The sequence below is a fragment of the Denticeps clupeoides genome, chromosome 6, assembly GCF_900700375.1.
Source record: "Denticeps clupeoides chromosome 6, fDenClu1.1, whole genome shotgun sequence".
Taxonomy (NCBI): domain Eukaryota; kingdom Metazoa; phylum Chordata; class Actinopteri; order Clupeiformes; family Denticipitidae; genus Denticeps; species Denticeps clupeoides.
This window is the reverse complement of record NC_041712.1, coordinates 1,435,586-1,461,288: the sequence shown is the minus strand read 5'-3', so window position 1 is coordinate 1,461,288 and position 25,703 is coordinate 1,435,586. Positions and strand designations below refer to the sequence as shown.

The window sequence follows — 25,703 nt, the reverse complement described above, 5'->3', positions numbered from 1 at the left end:
TCTACCAGAGAACAAGGAGAAAGAATTAGTGTGCCAAGGATGCCATACTGGCACGAAAGGAATCTTATGTAACCTGCCAGCCATTCCCACATGCTTCACCTCGCTTTGAGATAAAAGAAATGAGAGCATACAGTACTAATGCCATTACACTTAATGTTTTTCATTCCTGCAAAGGTTCATCAGGTTGTAAACAGCTTGGACTGGAATTAAACCCTTCCAGCAAAATAAGAAACATTGGTATACATCATCATGTCTGTGGCCAGGTGTGCAACTGGGGAAAGATGGAGACATGACTCTTCAGGACAAGCAAGGTCATAAGTCAGCAATGTTCTCATTACAGTAAAGAGGATTAACAGGCAGCTAAGGAGGCCTCTGTAGACCACGGTACAAGGTCAGGAGATAAAAATCACAATCCATGGCAAAGGTCGGCATGTCAAACAATACCTGGCTGCAATATTTAGCAATAAATGAGAACCACACTTTTATGGCATTCTATGATATGTTGTTGGGTATGATTATTATTTTAACTGGTCCTGATTTGATGGTCTGTAATGGATTCATTGCACAGTTAGTTACTGAAAATTGCACAGCTACTGAAAATTCATAATTATTTGTCCCATTAGACTTATATGAAGTGGTGATATGAAAAATGCAGACATTTGTGAGACTTATATAGTTTGTAGATATATTTATTTTGATATAGAATTTTGTAAATAGTGTTTGTTTCCTGTTTAGAAGCTTGTAAAGGGGAATGTCCACCAGGAAAATAGGCAACTGCATAAAATTTCACAGATGTGTAACAACTTCATTTACAAACATGATTCTTTATCTATTATGTTAGTAATTGAACTGACACAAATATGAATTTGAGAAGCATTCCACTCACTAAAATAAGCACATCAAATCAAACCTGACTACCCTATTTCCTGTCCAAGACAGTCCTCCTTAATAGAGAAAGCCAGGCACTGCATTTGGCAGGCTGTCAACAGATTAGCCAAAGGAAGTAATTTCCATTAAGGATCGTCAGTCCTAGAACAGGACACTGACGCAAATATGAATAATCAGCTACTTGTGTGCCCGGTTGATACAGGGAGCAGTATGTGGGGACAGTGCTTTGCACAGTGGCACCTCAGTGGCACCTCGGGATTCGAATTGGCAACCTTCTGATTACAGGGCCGTTTCCTTAACCACTAGGCCACCACTGCCCCAACTAGATTCCTAATCTCAAATTTATGACAACTAACAAGTGACTTTCTAATGGGCACACAGCTGTTAAGTCTTTTTAACAAAGCTAAATTTTTTACTATCAAACAGAGCTGTGAGTTCAATTGTGCATTTTCTGCAAATATTTAAGTGATTTGGGAGTTTGGGAAGACCACTTAATTTTTTTAAATCATCATTGGCTGAGCTTCCAAAGTAGCAACTTCATTTTAATATAAGCCATGCCCTTATGGTATTTAGTATTTCAGAAGTGACATTAAGTTTAGAGGATTTATAACAGAAAATATGGATACTAGCCTCCTCCTTTTATAAGTATACCAGCCTCTATATGCCTCCTGTAGCCTTTGTTGAGCATCTGGGTTCTGGGTTTTTGACTATTCTTCCATACAGAATCTCTACAGTTCTGTTAAATTTGATGGCTGTTGAGCATGGACAACCACCTTTAAATAATCCCATTGATTTTCTGTGATATTCAGGTCAGGGGACAGTGATGGCCATTCCAGAATATTCTATTAGTCTCTCTGGATGAATAACTGTTTTGGGTGGTTGTCTTGCTTCAACTTGTGACTGATTCTTTAACATAATCCTGACTAATTTGTTGATATTGGGTTGAATTAATCTGATCCTTGACATTAAACAAGGTCCTTAACCCCAGTTTCTGAACTACACACAGCCCCACTGGAACCTTCACCAAATTTGACAGTAGGTAGCAGGTCATCTTCTTCAGACATGCAAATCTCTTTTTATTATGAACTTAAAAATATATATATAAATTTTTGTCTCATCGGTACAAAGCACTTTGTTCCTAAATTAATCTGGCTTGATTAAATGAGCTTTTGCCATAATCAAGGCTCTGTGGCATCACCTCTGGACCCAGTCGTGGTAGTGAGTGGCAAAAGAAGCTAAGCTGTCACCCGTGTTGGATAAAATGTCCCACCATAAGCAGGAGACTGATGGCACGGAGCAGCTCCTTCAGTGGCAGGCACCTGCATCCACCATGTGGGAAGAAGAGATTCAGGTGAACAAGATACTTGCAGCTGACCATAGGCTTTATATTATCATACAAATATTCTGGGTACATAAATAGAGATTTATTTATTTGCACATAGGCATACATACTTTCATATTTTTAATACACATCCATATTTATATTTTTAGGTTGTTTGAATGGGCTACTGTACTGGTATTGTTTTATTCTATTTATTTTTGTTTATCTTCAATTGTCCACTTTCTGTTGATCCCACAATTTCTCACTTGTGGGACCAATAAAGGATTATCTTATCTTAGAAAAGCACAACTGACTTCCCTTTCTAAATACCCTTTCTCATGATTGGATACACCAGCCTATGAAGTTCAAGGCTTAACAAGCTAATCCAACCAATTTGGGGTTCCAATGAATCAGTATTACAAAGGTAATCACATTTTACACAGCCCGTTTTTCCACATTGAAAGTGAAAAAATTTAAAGTGAAGTGATTGTCATTGTGATACACTGCAGCACAGCACACAGTCCACTGCTTTTAACCCATCACCCTTAGTGAGCAGTGGGCAGCCATGACAGGCACCCTGGGAGCAATGTGCGGGGACTGTGCTTTGCTCAGTGGGTCCAATAAAAAAATCCTCATCAGGTCACAGTTAAAATGGGGTATATATAGGGTACTTACTTTAGTTGCCCGCAGTTTAGACATTTATGTCTGTGAGTTTTCTTATTTTGTGAACATTTACACATGCTGTACACTGACTACTTTACACTATATCAAAGTGTCATATCTTCAGTGTTGTCCCTAAGAAAGATATAATAAAATATTCCACTCAATTTTGTGAGATACTGAAGATGGTGGCTTCAATTCTTCATTGTAACATTTAATCTTTCTTTGTGTTTCCTTAATGTCCATAAATATTGTTCATGCTTTTCTATCTTTCTCCTCAGACAACTTGTTGCTTTTATTTATTGTCTCCAAGTTCAGTGTGGTACAACCATCACCCTTAGTGAGCAGTGGGCACCCTCTCAAAAATAATTTTATGATTAAAATCTTAAAAATAATTTCTGATCCTAGACGAGGATGCAACAATGTAGAAAATCAGAATTCATGGAGGGAAAAGCTTAAATAAGATTAACAGAAGAACAAGAACAGGCAAGGCCACAGGACAACAGCTGGTAACCAGGGAAGGTGTGTGGTAGCCTCACCTATGAACAAGACAATCCCAACTTACTACCATTACTACTAAGCAAGATACTTAACCCTGAGTATCTACAAGAAACAGTCCCTGTAACTACTGGTTGTAAGGCACTCAGGAATAGGGGTGTCTGAGAAATGCTGTAAATGTAAAGTGCCGCTGTATAACCCCTGCTAGCTTCAGAAGACCACCTGACAGGTAGTTACCCCTCCCTGTTAAACAGCTGAACAGTACAAGGTAATATTGTTCAGGAACACAAACTAGTACCTTGAAACATCTTAGACCGGGCTTTGCAATTAACAATGACAGGGTAACAAATAAGATAACATAAACCTCAGAATACCAAGAGTGTCACCACGAATGTCATTAGGTCATATCAGTACATGGTACAACCATCTGGCTTCATCTGGGATAGGCAGTACAGTCAGTATACAGAAAATGAGGCTTCTTGAAAATGAATGTGTTAGGGTGGATGTAGGGATGAGTAATACCCTACCACACATTTACTGCAGTGGACTAAACAAACACATTTTATACACTTGACCCAATATAGCAGTTTATTGCATACTCTGTTTATTGTTTGTTAATTGTGATTAAACAAGATACAATTTATTGTTTTTGTATTTTAACATTAATGCCTGTGTCAGCAACAGAAACCATAATAGTTATGTTTCTATATTATTTTATTTAATACTCCACCTAATTAAGCACTTTGAATTGCTTTTTGCAGAAATAGTAACAACAAAGTGTGAGAGGATGGTAACTGAAATTTGCAGTCAAAGATTTTTATGTACATAACTTTAAATTAGTAGTTGACTTTCAAATAATAAAAACAATCTTTAAAATAAAAAAAAAAAACATAAAATCTATTATTAGTAACAAACATATAAGACTGTAAATAATAATAATAAAAAAAAATATTTGTGTGAGGCTGTATGAATTAAACTCATTCCTTCTTCCCAAATTTGGAATCCCATACATCTGATTTTTCCATCATTTTCTGCACCTGCATTCGGCTCCTAGTGGAGTCTAGAACAATCAAATAGAAACAGTCAAGGCACAAATTAGACTTGAACACATTTATCTCAGCCAGTATGGGAGACATACTCATCTCAGCCAGCTTCTGGATAAGTGTGGAATCCCCACTGGATTTACTGTAACAAAAAGGAATTGACCAATATGAGCTCAAATGTCTTCTTAAGAAAATTCGGTATTTGGAAGATAGAGTCCATTATAGTGTCACCTACCTGCCATCAGTTTCATCCTGCCCATCCATGTCAAATCGCAGTCTCTTCAGCGGCTTTGGGGTGGAGCCTCCATCCATTCTCCTTTTCAGGGACAGATCAATGCTGCTGACCATCTGATTGATCTTGTGAAATTTATCTGGACTCTATATTTGGAACAAAACAGAGAGGGCCTAAGAGAACCCAGTCGAAACAGTTTGAAAGTCATTCTGTGTGCATCATCACTCACCCTAAAAGACTCACCAATGGAGACAAGGATCCTGAAGGGTGACAGGAAGGGTAAGACATTAAGAACTGCTGATGAACAAGCTGCTAAAGGGCCTGTACGATACATATACACTGACCTGGACTGAGGGGTCATGACCCCTGGAGAGGAGCGGCTGCCTTTCATTGGGGAGATGTAGACGTTGTTGCTTCCTGGAACTCGCAGTGGAGAGTTGGGGTATTTGTAGGGGCTGCATGGAATGTGGGGTATCGGGGACAAAGGTGGCGGCTGTGACAAACAGAAATGAATATCAGACTATTACAAAATGGACCTTAGGTGGACCTCACAGAGTTGATCTTATTTTCATGTTGCACGACTACATTCCTGCACACGTTTTGGTAAATTCTGGAGGAAATCACTGAGTGTCCCCATATGGGCATAATGCTCAGGCTTAAATTGATTTTGTGAGGTTCTTTCTACTAAATATTTTGTAGTAAACAAATTAAATGTTCAATTTGGGGTCTTTGACATGTCAAAAATGATGAATATTATATTAATCAAAATCAAACTTATATTAATCAAAATCATGTAAAAACTTTGGAGACATATCCAAAGTTACTGCCCAAAAAAATCTGGTAACCAAGAAACAAATAAAGATTTCTAGGACCAAAATATATACTAACACTGCCCTGACCTGCATTAGATGATGCCTTCATGTAAAACAATTTTTCAGCACAACCCACTGATCTGAGAAACTGGAGGTCACCTCAGAGTAAATAATAAACTGTGTGGCTGTGTATGTCTGACACATTGTAAATAAAATAAAATGGAAAAAAGCTTAGCAACTCTCTGGTCTAATGCCCTTGGTCTAAAATAGTTGTCTCTATACTGGGGGTGTCCATGAGCTTCATGTACATTGGTTCAGGTCCAGTTAAAGCTAATCTTCCAAAACTGTGGTAAAACTTATGAAGTGTGCCAGGTTTGCTCATGTCTTGTGGAGTGTGTGTGTGTGTGTGTGTGTGTGTGGTCACGTTCATGCAGTCATATGGAGAATACAGTTAACATACTTTAGAAACAAATTTTTTAATAAAAAAAAATATTTAAAAAGTTAATATTTTGTTTTGTACAGTTTCACAAAGTGCACCTTAATGAATAATATGCATACCAAATTGGATATAGATTTACAAATTCCACCCAAGGGTCACAAAACTCACCCTTGGAGAAGAATACTGTAAGATGTTGGTCTTCAGCTTCTGCATAAACACCAGGTTGTAGAAAACAATGATGGAATCATACTGACTGTCCCGGATTAGGACACGCTTGAAGGTCTGCAGAATAATTATAATAATAAAGACTTACACACAACCAACAAGGACTAATGATTATTTTTATTGTAATAATTACTTACCTCTTGGTCTGTGTTTGGCAACTGTTTGTATTCTGTCACAATGGTTTTAAAACGCAAATCGACGCTCTTCACCTTACAAATGGCATATATGGCTGACATCATCAACTAAAAACAAGTAAGGTTTGAGTTATAACTTGAGGCCAAAATGATTATGGAAAATTTTCCTTAAGTTCTTCCCAACTTGACACAAACATTCACCAGTACTATTTAGTAGCTTTTGCCTTTTATAAAATAACATTTTCAAACTTGCTTGCAAATAAAACAAAACAATGTGGTAGTCAAAAATATTGTGAATATTTTCTTTCAAAACACACCTACAGTAATTAACCAATCAGCTTTGAAAACAAACATGTGCAGTCAACTGGCGTCCTAACAACATTCAATCAGCATAAAAAGACTCCAAGGAACAGGGCACTTTAAAATATGAGAGGGACGACTGTTACTAATCATGTCAAAGACAACAAAAATTGCCATCGCCAACCATTGCCATTGCCAACCAGTACACAGTGCCTAGAATTGCTGTACTTGAAGTAAATGGCAAGTACAAGGAGGTACAAGGAGACAAACTCTATAAGAAACAAAACTGGCCATGGCTGTGCACACAAGATTTCAACACCTCTGGAGAAGAAAATTGTCAGAGATGTCAGCAAGGAGCCCCAGACACCTACCAAGATTATTGTTGCTGGCCTGGCCTCAGAGCCCTTTTGGGTGCATGGCATTACTCTTTAAAAAAATTAATTTAATAGCACATTTTGTGAAATAAATTAACATATTATGACAACTGAATTGATATTTCTGCATTATGACTGACATTTATGTTGACATTTTGAGGGAGAATATGCCCGTCTAGTCCAGTCTAAACTTAGGTCATTGCAGGGTGTTCCAACAAGACCATGACCCAAAGCATACGTCAAAATTAGTACAACAGTTTCTCGAGGATACCAAAATCCTGGAGTTGCCCGCAAAGAGCCCAGACCTCAATCCTACTGAGAATCTGTGTCAGGTGCTCAAAGTGAATGCCCATGCTCGGAAATCTTGCAATTTGGACCAGCTAGAACAATTTGCAATTGAAGAATGGGTCGAAATCACACAGGAGACCTGTGCCAACCTACTAAAGAGACTGTAGTCAGTTGTGGCTCAGAAAATCAGACATCACATAATTTTGCATGTCGCATTTTTGAATCAATAAAATATCTTAATCAAACTTAAGTCTGGAGCTCAAAAAGAAGATTAGGCTCATGCTTAGGTGGAAGACTACATTGCCATCTCCAATCAATACACAGTGCCTAGAACTGAATAAAATATCACAAAAAAATATCTTAATCAAACTTAATGGATATAACAAACACTTGTTGCTAATAGTTATTTATAGTATAGTGTTGTCATTTTCATGGAGAAATCCAAATAAAAGGGGGTCAATAATATTGGCCTCTATACTTTACTTAGCAGACGTTTTTATCCAAAGCGACTTACAAGAGGTAGACACCAGCCTCAAAACTATATTTGAGAAAGTAAAGTGATTGTCATTGTGAATCACAGAACACACAATGAAATGTGTCCTTGGGAGTGTCCCGGGAGCAGTGTGTGGGGACGGTGCTTTGTCAGTGGCACCTTGGCGGTTTGTGATTCAAACAGGCAACCTTCCGATTACGGATCCACTTCCTTACCCACTAGATCACTGCATTGCATGGAGAGAAGAATGGAGTTGAGAGTTGCTGACAATCCCTAAGGACGCTGTTGAGGAACCTCTCCACCAAATAGACATGACCTCTGTTACAGATTACAGACTTCGAGAAGTGTCCCTCAACATGTCTTCTGTGAGAGTTTAGGACTCTTGATGTCACTGTATGAATTCAGTTGTGTTCACATATGTGGCATGAAGATGACAGGATATCAGATGAGGATGGAAGGGAAAAACTAAACCAAACCAATGTCCACTGACAAAGTCTTCAGATGCTCTGATTGGGATTTTTTGGGGCAAATCACTGGACACACACAGCTCCCTGGGCACCTTTTGTGGTTGCCCACTGATCAATAAGGGTGACGGTTAAACGCAGAGGACACTGTGTGCTCTGATGCAATCACTTCATCTTCAGACACCTTTTTTTTTTTTTTTCCCCAGGTCAGGTACCTGATCCAAGTGCCGGTCCCTCATCAGATCATATTCATTCTGAAGAGTGTGCTGTAACAGGGTCCAGATTATTGGCTCCAGTTCTGGATGAGCTGCCAGCAAACGTGCACAAAGCTCTTTCAGCCTTAGGTACGCCATCCTATACACTGAAGAGAGAAGAAGCATTATTAAAAGGGCGCAGTAAAGTAGTGTAGCAGGTTTCATTATGCCACATGTATAATTACACAAAATACGTAAACTTTTTATAATTGTTTGACTTTGATTTGGGGATAATACTTTTGTTAGTAAAAAGGGGGATCTTTCATGTCCTTGTATTTTGTGCAGCTATGTGCAATTATGGGGGTACATCCTCTGTTTAAGAGGAAATCCCTGCCCTCGCCTCCTTCCCTTTGCATTGAACTTGCAGGAGAACGTTCCTGTTTGACTAGGAAATCCCTGCCCTCGCCTCCTCCCCTTTGCATTGAACTTGCAGGAGAACGTTCCTGTTCGCCAGGAGCCGACTCCCTCAGTCAGCCTCAAAAAATGAAACATTCATCAGACTTCAGCTTACTTTAATGCAAGGACAGTGTTTGAAAGGGGCTGAATTACAGAGATTGAGAAGTGATCTGCAGGGCTTACAGTGATAAAACATACTTGCTTGTATATTTGTTTTTGACTCAATTTTGTTGACTTCATTTTAGTTTCTGTGTCTTTTTGTCAAGCTGTCATTTTAGTTTATATTAGAGTCAGTGGAAAAGTCAATTAGTGACTCACATTTTTTGTAGAACAGAGTGAGGGAGTTAGATTTCAGCTGCCTTGCACTTTGAATAGAGGGTTTGGTGGTGGGGGTGGATGGGTTCAGAGTCGTGGCAGCATCAGATGTGGTAGAATCAACAGGCATTGGCTGATTCACACTAACACGCACTGGTGACAGATACCTGCATGAAAAAAAGCAAAAGGAAATTCACAGACTTGCAAAAATACTGACGCAAAAAATGTTGTTAAATGTATCCTGTCATTTTTTACATTGTGAAAATCATATGCTCATCATTCTACCTAGTTTTTAGACATGGGGGGGTTGATCTTTCCCATGTGTAAGAAAAAAAATTAGCATAATTTCAAACTTTAATTAAAGTTCATAGGATTCTGCATGAAGAAGACATACAGGTCTGCAGCAGTGTGGCTGTGCTGAAGGGGTTGACTGAGAGTGGCTGTAGCCTCAGCTTGTTCCACTGGATATTCCTCACATGATTGACGAAGGAGCTCAAAAAGAGGGGATCCCTAAACAAGAAAAATTACAATTTAAATGAATGAAGCCCAAAGACACCTTCTGCTGATTCATTTAATCTGCCAGATATTTGAAAGTCTGTTCATTCAGGCATTCATCTTAATTAATTTGTTTTGATGAACACAAACCAAACTGAATTAGACAGAGATAATGAGACAACCTCCAAAGGTTTGTACAGTAGGAACTATTGATGATGGATGCATTGATTCATGCGCTCAGGTCTCTGATAGATTTATTTGAAGATTTTTGCTTTTTTGGATGTAATTAATATCCAGCTAACAGATCCTTCACAGATCCTGCAGAGTACAAGGATAACAGGGCATTTCCATGTTAGAAAGAGAACTTTGAAGATTCTTTTTATTACATCTAGTCTAGACTGGTAAAAATGCTAACGGAAATGTTCACATCACAGTTTCCAAAAAAAAAAAAAAAAAAAAAAGACAGACTCCATTCTGACATACCCTCACACAGGTGGGCAGTCACTAGAGCTTCACACCCTGTGGTGGTCCAAGTGGTCTAGACACAGTTGTGTTGGTGTTCAGTGAGGGATACAGAACTCACATCTCTCCAGGCGGTGCTCTCAATGATCTGGTGCTCGCAACGCTCCAGGTGTTTGACCATATCCCGACTAAGGCTGGGTTCAGCCTTTATAAAGCTCTCAATAACTTTGTAGAAGTCAAATGCAGACAGCTGGAAGACATCCAGAATCCAGGGGAAGCAAAGGTCCAATTCTTCCAAGGTACCATTACCGCTACCGCTACTGGACATGGCAGTTCTGAAGGAGTTACCTGCAGGAGGCATACATGAAGCAGCTTACACTCAATGTAGTTATCATTACTGAGACGTGAAATAGTTAATCTCACCAGCATAGGTTGCCATGACAACTTCCAAGGCGCAGGCAAGCAATGAAGTGTGGAAGGAGGAGTTGTTAAGGAGTTTACTAAAATAGAAAGCACATGATTTAAAAATAAATAAATAAATAAATAAAAATCTGATTCTTTTGAAAACAGTTTTAAAATAATATGATTAATAATTACACTATAATTATTAGCACATTTTGTGAAAAAAAAAATTAACATGATAACTCAGTTATAACTGAACTGATATTTCTGCTTTATGATTAGTCTATGACTGGGCTAAGATGTGCATCTTTTTTGTCATAAAGGTAACTGATTTGTGCTGTATCACAAATCACTTTTTTCACTTTAATAGCCTAATAATTTGAGATTCTCTAGTCCTGCACATTAAACCTGTGCAAATTCTGAAATCTTACCTGAAATTGTGGACCGAAAGTCTTTCCTCCTCCTTTATTGAACATGAAATACAATCACACAGGTTTATTTCATTTTCATGATATGACATTACTGTGGATTATAAATACATGACCGAACACTGACGTACCGACTTCAACATGGACTCCATGACTCTGTAGTACAGGCAGACACCAAGGGCAAAGCGCTGTCAAAGACAAAAACAGTTTAACTGCAGCATTACAAAAAGGCACAGAGGAGAAGAGTAGGTCCGTACCTGTTTACCCAAACTCAGACAGCGATGCCCTACAGCCTGGGCAAACCTCTGACCAAACACCTGGCCCAGCTGCTCGACACGCATCATGATCTCATCAGATGGGTCCACAGTGCAGTTCTGAGGAAAATTATGTAAATGATGTAAAACGATACATGCAGGAAAAAAGTAATTAGTAAAGAAACCCCCACCTTAAAAAAAACAATGAGGTTGTCAGAGGGATGATCACCAGCTGATGTGAGGTCAACTCTTAGTTGCCGGATGGAGTTTAAGGTGGCTCTGAGAGGGAAGAAGAGAAAAAAAAAAAAAAAAAAAAAACACTCGTTATTTGCCAGGAAAAGAAACATGTCCCTGTCTAGCCAAACAAACTGAGTTCAGGTTTGGTTTAAATGGCAGGTTGCCGCTGGTACATTGCGGTCCCAAGGTGTACAAGGTGTCAGAGGGAAAAGGAAACACAAACACACACACACACACACTCACCTTGTACCCTTTATTTAGCCTGCAAAATGAGGTTACCTACTAGGACTATCATTTATTTATTTAATTGAAACAAATTAAAAATAAAAACCTGATTAATAAAAATGTACCTGATGGGGGTTTGAGGAGGCACTCGTGTTTGCTCCTCATCACTCTGAATCTTCTTTGGAGTCATCTCCAGGTCCATCCTGTGATGAGCAGTGTTGGGGAATAACGAGTTACATGTAACAGAATAATGTAATTTAATTGCATTTTTAATTGTTATCAGTTACAGTTTCTGGACAAACAGGTGTAATTAAATTACAGTGGCTTTTGACAAAAGTAAAAGAAGATTGAAAGATTCATGAAAGATTAATCTTAAATCAGTTTCATTATTCAAGACTCATTTGCTTTCAATTGCGGTTCACATTTCACTTTCGTTTTTAACATTGACCTATCCCTGTGTTGCACTTAATGTAAGTGAAGTGTCATTGCGAAATACTGCAGTACAGAACATGGTGCACACAACAAAATGTTCTGCATCGACTCAGCAGCCTTGCATGCACACCACGGCTGTGCGCCATATTTTAGCAGATTAAAAGTGTACAGAGATCTACAACATGACGTGGTATCATCTGCGCATAGTTTTCAAAACTCCTGGTAAGATGATACCACGTCATGTTGTAGATCTCTGTACACTTTTAATCTGCTAAAATATGTCTTGGCGCACAGCCGTGGTGTGCATGCAAGGCTGCTGAGTCAATGCAGAACATTTTGTTGTGTGCAGGAAGTATGGCACGTTAAGCTCAACTTGCTGCTTTTTAAAAAAAGCAAACTTCAAAGTGTCCACACGGGTGAACGATTACATTTGAAGTAATGTAAAGTAATGTAGAAAATTTATGGGATGCATCGCGATGCATTGATAATTATTCAATGATAATCGTAATTGAATAGAATTGTGAAACCAATGAAGGTTCACGCATCTACTAAATACTACATTTTAAATAGGGTAAATTGTAATTTAAATTAATTGCCAGTGCAGTCCTTCCAATATTCATCACCAGATTAAAGAGAACAATGCCTAAAGCAGGAGACTCACAGCTCAGGGGAGAGGGTTCCATCATCGTCCAGAAACAGTCTAGCATCAAAGTCCTTGTTTATTAGATACAGCTCCTCATACTCTTTGGAAAGATCCTCCATCTGAGAACAAAGCATTTCTATCATTCAAGGACTTATTGTCCCTTTTAAAACTGGAGGAAGCTGAAGAGGTTATCACTGCTCTACAGAAGCACCACTCCATAACACTGCAGTACTCAACAAGTCCATCGCCAGCCCAAAATCACTCCCAACCTAAAAAAACATTTATACTTAATGCATAAATCAAGTTTCATAAAAACCAGAGCTGAGATTGATAATACATTTTACTGTTTAAAGAGGCACATTTAGGGTATTCTGTTCATGAACACACTGACATGTTTTGCACATGTACAAAACTGAATTTCAATTTAAAAAAAAAAAAAACTAAACAAATGTTCAGTGAACTTAGTTCACTGACTGAATTCATGCACAACATGGCAAATATGTGTTATGACAGACAGATCCTAAAGGGAAGCAATCAAGCATTGTTTACAAAGCATTGGTGACAGAGAGAGGACTATTAAATGTTGAGGTGTTTACCAATGTAAAGATGGGAGCAATGCACTTGCACTCTCTGCAATGTGCCTGTAGTGTATGGAAATCTCTGCTCACCTCTGGGAGCTCCTGAGAACCAGAGAAGCGGCTGGAATCAAGAAAGGCTGAAAAGCTGGTCTGGTAGATATTTCTCACCTGAAAAACAAACAAATAAGCATTTTGAGTAATCCCTCTGTAGTAAAAAAAAGTGCATGTGTGACCATGTGAACACTCACCTCATCCACACTGCATTCATTCTCCTTACAGAGAGACTCCAGCAATTGCATGTCCATCTCTTGGGAGGGAACTTTAGCTTTCCCAGTGCAACGCCTAGACGTCCGTGTTGGTGGGTTGACTGCAGATTCTGAAGGCAAGAGGCACAATTACACTTTGAGAATCAATCTGTACCCAGTTAATAAAAACATGTATACTGAAGGTGACACTCTCAATTGGAGGGAAAAAGGGAGGGTAATAGACATGCATCTACCTCTGGAACACAGAAGTTAATAATACTGCAGTTCTTTAAACCACAGATCAGTGAGTTGTTAAAATGCAGAACAGGTTTAGTTTATTTAATTATTAGTTTCAATGGGGGCAGTGGTGGTCTAGCAGTTAAGGAAGTGGCCCAATAATCAGAAGGTACCACTGAGCAAGCACATGGTTGCCCACTGCTCACTAAGGGTGATGGGTTAAAAGCAGAGGGCACATTTTGTTGTGTGCAGTGTGTACTGCACTGTTGTGTATCACAATGACAATCACTTCACTTCAATTTTTTGCCATTTATAATATTTTTTGTGTGCAGAATCTGCCAGTTCCATCTCAGACCAAAATCATGCACGCTTTATGAATTGGTGTGAGTTAATGTTGTACACACCAGTCAGGGTGAGTGTTTGCCTTGCACCCAGCGACCCAGGATAGAAGGATTTTTAATCTCAAAATGTAAGACTTTTAGACCACTTTAATTGAAATTTAAACCAAAGTTGCACATTTCCTGGCATATGAAGGCAATACATAATAAATAAATAAATAAATAAATAAATAAATAGTAAACATTAACTAAACATCCTCAAATTTCACAAGCATATTCTGGGTGCCTCTGCGGTCACACCCATGTAAAAATATTTGTATAGTAAACAACTGCTCATAGAAAGTGTTCTTTTCCATATCGTGCTCGGATATGGTTCTTAAAAATCATGTGAAATTTGGGCACTGAAGGACTTTAGCATATGTTGAACTGTGACTAAATGCAGACATTTCAAACATGTTTTTTTTTTGTTTTTTTTTCCTGTGACAAGACAGTTTAACATTAATGCACCAAATATGGTACACACATGTGTCATCTTAAGACAAAACATTTCTAATCGACACCCCTGCGCTAAAATGCATAAGAAATGTTTTTTATGTGTTCTCACATGCAAAACTTTTATGCCCTTGTTAAACACCAAATGTGCTGCATGAGGACAACAAGTTCAGCATTCCACTTGTCAAAAATCTTATTTCAATCTTGGAAATTATGGCTGTGAAGATCAGTTGGGTGACTTTTTACTTTCTGTTTTTGTTACATATGAAACTGCCTGCTTGTTTTTGGTGGTCATCGAAACACCACACACACTTTTATCCTGTATTCCCACTCAATTGACTCCAGATGTGAAACCTTCAAAACATGATCATGTGTGAAAATGCATCATGAGACACAACGCGTGTTTCTGCTGGCCATGTTCTAATGATCTCATGCCCCGTCTGCCATCCCATTGCATCCCAGACAGAGCTGTCAAGCTGTGCGAATGCCACACAGTTTGTTAGAATTGGATCAATGACATTGGATCGGTAGCATGGGCCTCTATGGAAAATGCCCCGTGGAGCTGACACTCTGCACAGCTGCCCTGCCAGGTGACATCACTGTTCCATGCGGAAAGAATGAAATTTAACACCTGTGATAAATCACAATAAGAAAAACACAAACAGTACAAGCATCCCTGAAGAAGAAGCCCTGATACTTACTGTAAAGTGGCTGGAGGTCAGCGGGTGAGGAGCGCTTGATGAAGAACTCCAGGACACACAAAAGTAATTGAAAAGCTATCACCAAGTCATCTTCCATCTGCAGAACACGGCCTACAGGTCACAGCAGAAACAGGATCTCAGTTGTGATTATTTAAAACATTTACAAAATGTTGGTCTTGACTTAACATTAGTGCTGCACGATTGATCTAATCGCAATCGTAATCGCGATGTCAGTCTGTGCAATTACATGAATGCAAAAAGCTGCGATTTAAATGATTAGTACATGGATTGGATCTGCAACATATCCGATCCATTCTCTCAAAGTTTGCGAGCTGACTGAGGTCTCACTTCAGTCGGATGTGACGTGTTTTGTCACATGACTTTCGATTCGGAGACATATGGGTAGACGCCGCATCGTACGTCAACGTTGCCGCCATATTGCGATAGGCTCTGCTGTGGCGTGAAGCATATACATGTCTATGGAGAGAAGTGCATAAAAATGCCTCACTCTTGTGCTGCTTGGGGCTGGACAAACCGCTGTACGCTCCAAACCACATCCCGGGGCATTACATTTCATAGGTAAGGCTGGACAATTGTTTTGAATATATTTGGCCATTATAAAATCCCATTTTATAAGTCTTAACCTTAGCTAAGCTAGCGAAGCTATGCATTCCTGTGTTCAAATCAGCCTCCAAACAACGTTTGGTACCAGAAACCACAGCAGGACACAGACCAGGAGAAGCATTTTACCTTTAGCTAAAAGAAACATCAACCAGCTGCTCCTCATGGTGCTCCTGTGTCAACAAAGAGGGGAAAAAAGGTCCATAGTAAACACAGATTTACTTCTAGTGAAAAAAATTCTGCTGGCTGAACTCTCTGCTGGCTGCAACAAGAATTATTTAATTCATATAACTAAATGTTGCAAATATGTGTTTTTAAGAGAAATTCAAAATAAGGTTAGGAAAATTAACCAAAGAAGACCTGCATTTTAAATTATTTAACTATTCGTATTTTGTAATACATACTTGGTTACTGAGGTCTCACTGTATATCCTTTTGCATGTCCTAGGGAAAAAAAAAACCCAACACATTAGGGGCAATCCCAACCCACCAAGGTGCCACTGAGCAGTCCCCACACGCTGCTACCCATGCACCTTTCATGGCTGCCCACTGCTCCCTGGGGATGGGTTGAATGGCAATGAGAGCAATAGTAACGCAAGTAAAAATGTTTTCCATTGTATAGATCGTGAAAAATGCCCTATAACACAGCCTACAAATCAGTCAGCGATCATAAAAAAATTATTCCTTGTAGAAGGTCCATGTGGAGAAGTGCAGTTCACGTGAGGATGCTTTTGTTTCAGGTGCTGCTACACTGATATCTTATTTTTCCACCACTGCCATAGAGCGTAAAATAAAGCCGCCTTAGAACTTTGAAATGTACTTCAGTTAAAACAGTACATGTAACACTATGTTATTGGTGCTACACAGTATTTTACAAAATGGCAAAGAATTTACCTAGATTCCTTTTTATTTGAATCCTTGTTTCAGCCCTAATTCAAATCTTGAACTGCCATGGTGCCACCAAGGTCCCCTTGATCAGGGTGCAGTCCCCGCATACTGCTCCCCGGGTGTCTTTCATGGCTGCCCACTGCTCACTAATGGCGATGGTTAAATGCTGAGGAAACATTTTGTTGTGTGAACTGTGTGCGGTGCTATACTTACTTTTCAAATCTCTGGTAAAGTGCCAGTGAAACGTTATACTTCTTCTCCAACCGAGACAAAACACCATTAACCTTTGGGCTTATCGTGTCCACGTTTACATCCAGCATTCTTAGCAGGTTAATAAACTGCTTCACACTGAAACCCAAAAAAAGTTGTTCAAGTAAGACCAGGTAACACTTGCTAAACCACACCAGTGGTAGGTAAGAATTTACAACTATTTTCATACAGAACTATGTGTTCACTATGCATTGACAGAATATTAACTGTGTGAATGCAAAGATGTAGCCAGAACACAGCCAGATACATCCAATAAAGGCTCTAAGGATCTGAGTTGGCACTTACTTGAGATCTAGTGCTTTGAGGATGTCTGAAAATGTGAAGTTGACTACACCCATGTCAGTAACCACGAGAAACAAACAGGCTCCCCAAATCCTGCGGTAGTGGGAGGTAGTGTCCTGTACACAATATAAAATAAAGAGACCATCTTATTTACAGAGGAAGCGTTGTAACGGAGAGCACATTTTAATTATGGCAGTTCAAAAGCAGAGAGGCAGTTTAGCTCTGATCCTGAATCATTCAGAAGCTGCTGGTTACAAGATGAGAATAACAAAGTTGAAGACTGTCAGACACGTCGGTGACGAGGTGATATCCCGGTGAAAACACTGACAACGTCTATGTCTAGACGTTGGTGTGGTAACCAGAGCATATCACAATATTAATGAAACAGAAAATAATAGTCTTTTTGATCTAAAGGAACATGTGATTTATGGCAGGAGCGCGAAGGATTCATCGGATGAATACGTCCCGCGACAAATCAGCCATCTTTACATGCTTCGAGCGCAGGGAGTGTCAACATACGGGAATTTTGTCCATGGCCTCCGACACTTTCTTCCACATAATCCAAGCTTGATCACACACCGCATCGGTCACCATAAGATCCATGCACAATGCGACAAAACCAGTGTCTTTGTCTTCATGTCTACAACACACAAAAAAGTTCGTATGAAGACGACATTCAACAAACTGCTTGTACAGAAAGATTTGGTTCATTCAATAACATTTCAACGTCAACCCCTAAAACTGTACAGCCACAGCATGTTGTGTAAAACTGACTACTTACTTTTCTGCGGAAAGTCGTGATTCCACGTCCTTGTTGGAACATTTGCTGCCTTTCGCCCCAGACTTCGGAGACACGGCGCTGCGCTTTTTGGGCGGCATGTTAAAAGTCAAAAGAAATTCTGGGGCGGACTGGTAAAATGGGGTGGTGTGCTCGTCTATTTACTGAAAACCATAAAAGATGGAAACCACGCAATTCAACTAAATAAATATCGCGCCTCAAAATTCCTGTTATTTACTACACCGATCAAACCGCGGGAAAACCTACCAAGAGCACTTCCGCTACCATGCGTCACTTCCTCTGCTCGTGCCGCTTTTCCCATAGTAAACAAAGCACCAGTTCGTCACTTTGAACTGTTTCGAAAGCCAAATATAAGATTGTAATCGTTGAACATTTTTATTCCAATTTTGGAAAGCACAAATCACACATTATTTCGACTGGGTCAGCTTACATATAATCGAAAATAGTGACGTGTTTAAGTGAATCGTCATCGATCACGTGTTTAAACTGGACCCACCCTGTCACTTTTAAAACAAGATGGTCGACCATGCTTATAATCTCACTTAGTTTACCTGGCAGAGGGACTGTCCCTGTAACTACTTTCTGTAAGTCACTCTAGACAAATGCCGTAGATGTAAAAAAGGTAGCGGGTCTGTGGCTGTCAGCCCGAGTAACCGGATGGTCCGGTCTGCTGACATACCCAACAGCCAATGCGGTATCACTCATGGCGCCTCTGCTTGACCAATCCGCATCGTTCATACTGTTTGGGGGGGCGGGAGTTTTAAATTCCCGGTTATTGAACCGCTGTTTTACCAACTGGCAATTTTCTTTATAGCTGCGTTATTTTATCTGATCCTAGAAGCAGATTGTAACATTTTATAACCGTTTAAAACGTGTTAGCGCGATGCGTCTTCTGTATACAGTCAACTAGCATGCTGTTTCTTGGGGTTTAGCAAAATTTAGCGTCGAAAGTGATGTATGGAGTCCATGTAGCAGTTCAGTGAGTAGCTAGGGTGGTGTTAATTAGCAGAACTCTGTAAAGTGACCTCATGACCCGTAATTTAAGGGTGCTGTTGCGCTGGCGTTAGCATTAGCTGCAAAGCCAGTAATACTGGCTTCTGACGTCGGTTTTGACGATTGTCTGACTCATTACTGTACCTTATCTGTTTACCAAAATGGCGCGTAACGCTCAGCATTTACCCACTATTGTCACCAAGAAAAACATGTCAAGGAACTCCGTTGTACAAGAAGACATGAAGTTTCGTGGAGTGGACTTCTGTGTCCGGGTCGAGCAGCAGGAGGAACTGCTAACGGTGGAGGTTTCAGATGTGATAACAGCTGACCAGTGGCGGGCACAGTTCGATCCTGCCTGTGAGTTACTGCACTCTACAGTCAAAAACCGATTCCCGCTGTTCATACAATCTAAAAAATCCATGTGTTTGAAAGACATTGAGGACCTGACACGGAAGACAGGCAATTTCAAGCAGTTCCCCATCTTCTGCAGCATGCTGGAATCAGCAGTGAGGAAGGTGCCACGCTGCCTCGTATGAAACCTTCCTTAAATTTGTGTTCTTTTTTTTTCGAATGGACTAACTTTTTCTATTTTTTTTTTAAGACTAGCGAGTCAGTCACCCTGGACTTGCTGACTTATGCGGACCTGGAGCTACTTCGCAACCGGAAGGCAGGTGTTGGGGGGAAGCTCCATGGTCACCAGCAGCCCTCTGGCCTCAGTGCCAAACGCTACCTCATACTCATTTACACTGTGGAATTTGACAGGTTGGTTTTATTCCTTTTAATCTGAGGTTGTCATCAGTTCACACATGTTGCATCTTCTGTTTCCTCTCACTCCTGGGGCAGTGGTGGCCTAGCAGGTAAGGAAGTGGACCTGTAACTGGAAGGTAGCCAGTTTGCATCCCGGTCTGCCAAGGAACCACTGAGGTGTCACTGATTACTAAGGGTGGTTAACTGCAGAGGACACATTTCATTGTGTCCTGTGCTTGCTGTGCTTCACAATGACGATCACTTCACTTTCACTTCTTCTCAGGATTCATTACCCTTTGCCTTTGCCATATTTGGGCAAGCCAGACCCAGCAGTGCTGCAGAAGGAGATTCGACTTTTGAGGGCTGAATTAAGTGCCCTTGGTGAAAGGGGCGATCCCAGACCATCAGATCACGATTTATGCAGGCTACGAGCAGAGTACGTTCTTTTTAATCCTGTGTTATTTTTCAAAGAGCAATGAGTTCAAATATGGTTTCTCAATGTTTAATAATTACTATTACTCAGACTTGCACTTGTAAGAGAGGAGAAGGAGGCTTTAGCGGAAGCTCTGGAGCGCCTCCAGGTGATGGGGATTAGATCCTCTCCTGGTCTGGCACGGGGACTCCAGGAGACCGTTCGCAGTCTGGAGGAGCAGCTGCTCAGGGAAAGAGCCAAGACCCAGCGCTCAGCCAGCAAGAGGGGACAGGAACAGCGTCTGCTGATTGAACAGGTCTGTCCTCACTGTTGCTGGCAGCCCTGCACTGTCTACATCCACTTCACATTGTTTGACCTGTAATTAGCTTAACTGAAGGCTGGCCAACAAAGTTAGTTTCTTGGTTTGTTTATTGGTCTTCTAGCCATGCATGAGTCAGCAAAGTTTATATACAAGAAGAACTTAGTAATTTAGCCAAGCAGAGGAGCACTTCAGTTTTGAGAAATAGTGTGTGATACATAGACATTGACTTTGAAGCCACCCGACAACAGAATACCTTTTAATGTTTACAAATCTTTCACCACTACATACCACATTATATAATGGTATATCACTATCATGGCCGGTACATTTATTTATTTTTTTTAACTGTTCAGACACACAATAGACAATTATTGGCAGTTTAAACAAAGATTCGAATGGAATGATTTACATGATGAACTCTTAATTTCATCATTTTGTTAATGTGTCTTCAGCTGGAAGAACTTCGAGCCTCAGAGCGAGCACTTCGAATTAGAGTGAAAAGTTTGACCAATGAGCTCGCACTCTTTCGTCGAGGGTGAGTAGATTTTAAAAACGTACTTTCCATGAACTGAAGGTATTCTAACTCATCACTCCGACACTCTGCTTTTTAGGAGGATGACCCCTGTTTTAACAGGTCACAGTGGGTCAAGAGATCGGGAATTCCACCGTTCATCCTCTAGAGAACGCAGCAGCATAAGCAGAGTTGTTGTGAGGGGTCGTTCAGGGTCCAGAGAATGCCTGGAGGATCACAGGAGGAGGTCTGAGGACAGAGGTCGAAGGGCAGATTCCTCAGGTTCCCGTGCCAATATTCCTCAGCCCTCACCTTCTCCTACAGGTTGCTTTAATGTGTCCATTTGTATTTATATAGTACGAACATCAAATAAGAAAATGTATTTTATGTAGGGTCTAGGGCACCCCGGTTTGACCCTACAGCCTATGTCCAGGATCAACAGCGTCGGCAGAGAGAGGCTGATCTTAAAAAGTCAGTAGAATTAAATTTACATAACTGTCTTCTTTTCTGCTTCTTAAGATATATTTGTGTCTTGCAGCCAAAGGAAGGTTAGAAGGGACATGCTGGTGTCGTCGTCTCTAGTGGAACGAGGCCGGTCCCGTTGCAGAGAGCTCTGCCCTCAGGCGGTGCGAGCAGGAAACAAAGGGCGGGGCAGAAGTGTGTCTGTAGAGAGCAGGAGGAGTCAGCGGTCCTCTGAAAGCTCGGTGATCGAACTGGATGAACCTCTGAAACCCCTGACTTCCCGGTAAGGTCTACACTTTAAGCAATAGGTGATAATGCTACACCCCTCTGGTACTTTGTATACAGTGGGTTGCAAAAGTATTCAGCCCCCTTGAACATTTCCACATTTTGTCACATTACAGCCACAAACATGAATATATTTTATTGGAATTCCACGTGAAAGACCAATACAAAGTGGTGAAGACTTGAGAAGTGGAATGAAAATCATACATGATTCCAAACATTTTTTACAAATAAAACTGAGGTTTGAGTGCAGTCAGTTGCCCATAGACATTGCCTGATGAGTGCTAATGACTAAATAGAGTTGGATAAAGGTATTGAAAAATTTAAAGCAGGCTTAGGCTACAAAAAGATTTCCCAAGCCGTGAACATCCCACGGAGCACTGTTCAAGTGATCATTCAGAAATGGAAGGAGTATAGCGCAACTGTAAACCTACCAAGACAAGGCCGTCCACCTAAACTCACAGGCCGAACAAGGACCGCACTGATCAGAAATGCAGCCAAGAGGCCCATGGTGACTGAACGAGCTGCAGAGATCTACAGCTCAGGTGGGGGAATCTGTCCATAGGACAACTATTATTCGTGCACTGCACAAAGTTGGCCTTTATGGAAGAGTGGCAAGAAGAAACCCATTGTTAAAAGAAAACCATAAGAAGTCCCATGTGCAGTTTACCACAAGCCATGTGGGGGGATGCAGCGAACATGTGGAAGCAGGTGCTCTGGTCAGATGTGACGAAAATTTAACTTTTTGGCCAAAATGCAAAACGCTATGTGTGGGGGAAAACTATCACCGCACATCACTCTGAACACACCATCCCCACTGTCAAATATGGTGGTGGCAGCATCATGCTCTGGGGGTGCTTCTCTTCAGCAGTGACAGAGAAGCTGGTCAGAGTCGAAGGGAAGTGGATGGAGCCAAATACAGGGCAATCTTGGAAGAAAACCTCTTGGAGTCGGCAAAAGACTTAAGACTGGGGCGGAGGTTCACCTTTCAGCAGGACAATGACGCTAAACATAAAGCCAGGGCAACAATGGAATGGTTTAAAACAAAACATATCCATGTTTTAGAATGGCCCAGTCAAAGATCAGATCTAAATCCAATCGAGAATTTGTGGCAGGATCTGAATTCTGAATTTGTGGCAGTGTTCACAAACACTGTCCATCTAATCTGACTGAGCTGGAGCCGTTTTGCAAAGAAGAATGAGAAATAATATCAGTCTCTAGATGTGCAAAGCTGGTAGAGACATACCCTAAAAGACTGGCAGCTGTAATTGCAGCAAAAGGTGGATTACAAAGTATTGACTCAGGGGGCTGAATAAATACGCACACCTCACTTTTCAGTGATTTATTTGTAAAAAATGTTTGAAATCATTTTGTTCACTCCGTACACTTGAAGTGGATTTTTGTTCCACTTCTCAAGTGTACAGCACTTTGTATTGGTCTTTCACATGGAATTCCAATAAAATAGATTCATTTCTGGCTGTAATGTGGAAAAGTTCAAGGGGGTGAATACTTTTGCAATGTCCATTGGTCATTTAATTATTGCTTTGGAAAACAAATTGACCATAAAATAAGATTAGTCTTTCTGTCTGCTTTTCAGAGGGAGGAAACTCCTCACTAATGGTCCAGCCATGGTGGGTGAGACTAGTCATGGTAGCTATAAATTATCAGAAATTAAAGTGTTGTAGTGAAGTGACCTTCTGGTTTTGTTTTTTGCTTGTTTAGCCTAAAGGACGACATTTGAGCAGAAAGCCAATGTGTAGCACTCCCACACGAAGAACCAGACCAGTTGATCAAGGTTTGTGACCTGCAGCAAAAGTTCAAGATGTGTGCCATGTGTACAATTGTCAGAAACCTTAGATCTTTTGAGAAATCTTCTAATATTTGTAGAATATTCTAAAACTTCCTGTTTCACTGTATAAATATGATGTGGAATGTTTCACATCAAGAAACATACCATGCAAATCAGGTAACTGGTGCACAAGGGGCCATTTTGAGTGTAACGTGAGTGTGATCAAACTTAGGTTCCTGCAGTGCCAGCAGTATATAGAATCACTGCCGCTCAGCCTTGTGCACTGGTGTGGGACTGCATTCTACTAAATCTCTGATTACCCACCAACTCTACTCTGATTGCTTTTGTAGAGTGTTCAATGGATACAGGAGCAGATCTGTCTGAGATTGATGCTCGCCTCCAAGCTTTGCAAGATTACATGAGAGACCTCGACACTGGACATTAAATCTTCAACACTTCAGCACTGTTGTCAAGTTCAGAAGAAATGCATGTTTGCAGATATCCAGTAGTTCTGGGTTGTTGGCCTGGTGCAACAGAAAAAAATACTCAGTGCACGATGACTATCACCATATGAACATTAAGGAACCCTGCATACATTTATCCAGCTATGTATGAATTAAGTTAATGGGTTCCTCTGACATGGGAACCGTAAAATATTACAAAATAACGCTCTGCAATTCTTACAGAATAGATTTTGTCTAAGATTTTTCACCATGTAAATCCTTAAAAGGACTAGTGCGTTTCCCAAGAATTCGTTTCACAATAGGTTACAGTTCACTGGGTGCAGTTTAATGCTGTAAATAGTCAATCCATTTTTTTTTTATAAAAAAGGATGTTTGTTTTATGTAATTATTTGGTACATTTCCAGCTTGTTATAAGGTGTAAGTGACAACAATGTAAATTGTTGGGCATTACACCTTTAAAATGTTTATATGGATGTTTTTAACTGAGTACATTACTGTTCCATACCACATACAAAAATACACTTTACTTCAGACTCTTGCATAGACTGATTATTGATATGTTAGACAATAACCACTGCAATCTGCTCATGTTATAGATTTAAAAATATTGTATGTTAACAAAGGAAAGAACGTCTTAAGCTCAAATAAATGTATTTTTAAGAATCAAACTCGTTTACATTTGAGGACTTTCGGAGAGTTCCTTATCCAGGGTGACTTACAACATGCCTTGATGTTGGCATCAATTAAGTAATCACCAAGTTTCACTAGGGTCTTTACTATGAATACAAGTCATTTTATTCCCTTGGTTGTATTGTTCTTCCTCTAAAGAGAAAAGTGTTAAGCACTTTAAGAATCAGTAAACTATTAATCCCAAAGGAAATTGCTTAATTGGTGGGTCTCATCAGCAAGAATGATGCGTCAGCATATAAAGATTGACAGATCTTGTGTGGAGATAGTCAAGAACAAAGTTCCTCTGTGTTCATCAAAAGGTGAACCTCTTCTGGCTCTCAACAGCCAAGAAAGCCGAGCAGCGTCTTTACTTTATGCGCAGGCTGAGGAAAGCCCATTTCTCTTCCCTCCATAATGAACATTTACAACACACATTTCATCTGGAAAGTCACCAGCATTGTGAAGGGAGTCCTCATATGCACTCTTCACCCTCCTGCCATCTATAAAATGCATTCAGCCCCTCATTGCCAGACTAAGCTATATCCCACAGGCCATCAGACATCAGGCCATCAGACAACACACAGGGACTTCCTAGTCTGGACTGACACACACACTACCTACAATAACAACAACAATATTTATTTCTTATATAGCCCAAAATCACCTACAGTATGTCTCAATGGGCTTTGACAAGCCCTACAGTTGACACAGTTGACACCCCCCACACTTGACCCTTTATACCTCCTTTATATTGAGTTATATTTTCTATAAATGCACGGTTCCATGTTGCACACAATTTGCACTTTTTTACTTATTATTCTTTTTATTTATTATTCATTTCACTAGTTTAGCGCTGTCTGCCTCATTGTTGTCTACGTGTTTTTGTTA

The 25,703-nt window shown here is 40.2% G+C and overlaps 2 protein-coding genes across 7 annotated transcripts; one reads left to right on the top strand and one right to left on the bottom strand.

Moving 5' to 3' along the window:
- Nucleotides 1-4,018: 4,018 nt before the first annotated feature.
- rb1 (retinoblastoma 1) lies at nucleotides 4,019-18,527 on the bottom strand. Of its 5 annotated transcripts, XM_028983422.1 has the most exons (28): nucleotides 18,411-18,527; nucleotides 18,147-18,307; nucleotides 17,885-18,005; nucleotides 17,369-17,481; nucleotides 17,027-17,161; nucleotides 16,331-16,369; nucleotides 16,056-16,099; nucleotides 15,306-15,416; nucleotides 13,541-13,668; nucleotides 13,383-13,460; nucleotides 12,733-12,833; nucleotides 11,765-11,842; nucleotides 11,369-11,456; nucleotides 11,181-11,297; nucleotides 11,055-11,111; nucleotides 10,927-10,958; nucleotides 10,517-10,593; nucleotides 10,215-10,441; nucleotides 9,531-9,646; nucleotides 9,140-9,303; nucleotides 8,387-8,532; nucleotides 6,256-6,360; nucleotides 6,062-6,175; nucleotides 4,987-5,135; nucleotides 4,872-4,902; nucleotides 4,646-4,788; nucleotides 4,506-4,552; nucleotides 4,019-4,427 (listed from the first exon to the last, which is right to left on the bottom strand). In XM_028983422.1, exons 2-28 carry the CDS (start codon nucleotides 18,242-18,244, stop codon nucleotides 4,345-4,347), a joined length of 2,742 nt encoding a protein of 913 aa, XP_028839255.1. In that variant the 5' UTR covers nucleotides 18,245-18,307; nucleotides 18,411-18,527; the 3' UTR covers nucleotides 4,019-4,344. The 5 variants fall into 5 exon arrangements, 4 of the variants coding, with proteins under 4 accessions (XP_028839255.1, XP_028839254.1, XP_028839256.1 ...); XM_028983421.1 differs by lacking the exon at nucleotides 18,411-18,527 and having other exon boundaries at nucleotides 18,147-18,404; XR_003750117.1 differs by lacking the exon at nucleotides 18,411-18,527 and having other exon boundaries at nucleotides 4,333-4,427; nucleotides 4,646-4,726; nucleotides 4,886-4,902; nucleotides 18,147-18,404.
- A 365-nt stretch (nucleotides 18,528-18,892) lies between these two features.
- Nucleotides 18,893-24,814, top strand: ccdc61 (coiled-coil domain containing 61). 2 transcript variants are annotated; one of them, XM_028983427.1, is made up of 12 exons: nucleotides 18,893-19,514; nucleotides 19,590-19,672; nucleotides 19,759-19,919; nucleotides 20,188-20,340; nucleotides 20,428-20,632; nucleotides 21,091-21,173; nucleotides 21,250-21,431; nucleotides 21,542-21,620; nucleotides 21,688-21,894; nucleotides 23,491-23,524; nucleotides 23,616-23,688; nucleotides 24,033-24,814. In XM_028983427.1, the coding sequence occupies exons 1-12, from the start codon at nucleotides 19,319-19,321 to the stop codon at nucleotides 24,125-24,127; spliced, it is 1,551 nt and encodes a 516-aa protein (XP_028839260.1). In that variant the 5' UTR covers nucleotides 18,893-19,318; the 3' UTR covers nucleotides 24,128-24,814. The 2 variants fall into 2 exon arrangements, with proteins under 2 accessions (XP_028839260.1, XP_028839259.1); XM_028983426.1 differs by having other exon boundaries at nucleotides 21,250-21,473.
- The last annotated feature ends 889 nt before the right edge of the window (nucleotides 24,815-25,703 follow it).

Coding starts and splice junctions, on each gene's coding strand:
- rb1 (XM_028983422.1), bottom strand. CDS start 18,244: ATGCCGCCCAAAAAGCGCAGCGCCGTGTCTCCGAAGTCTGGGGCGAAA. Junction 10,959..11,054: donor TGGAGTCCATGTTGAAGTCG/GTACGTCAGTGT, acceptor TGTTCAATAAAG/GAGGAGGAAAGACTTTCGGT. Junction 4,789..4,871: donor CCATTGGTGAGTCTTTTAGG/GTGAGTGATGAT, acceptor TTCCAAATATAG/AGTCCAGATAAATTTCACAA.
- ccdc61 (XM_028983426.1), top strand. CDS start 19,319: ATGGCGCGTAACGCTCAGCATTTACCCACTATTGTCACCAAGAAAAAC. Junction 21,474..21,541: donor GCCCTCACCTTCTCCTACAG/GTTGCTTTAATG, acceptor TATTTTATGTAG/GGTCTAGGGCACCCCGGTTT. Junction 23,525..23,615: donor TCACTAATGGTCCAGCCATG/GTGGGTGAGACT, acceptor TTGCTTGTTTAG/CCTAAAGGACGACATTTGAG.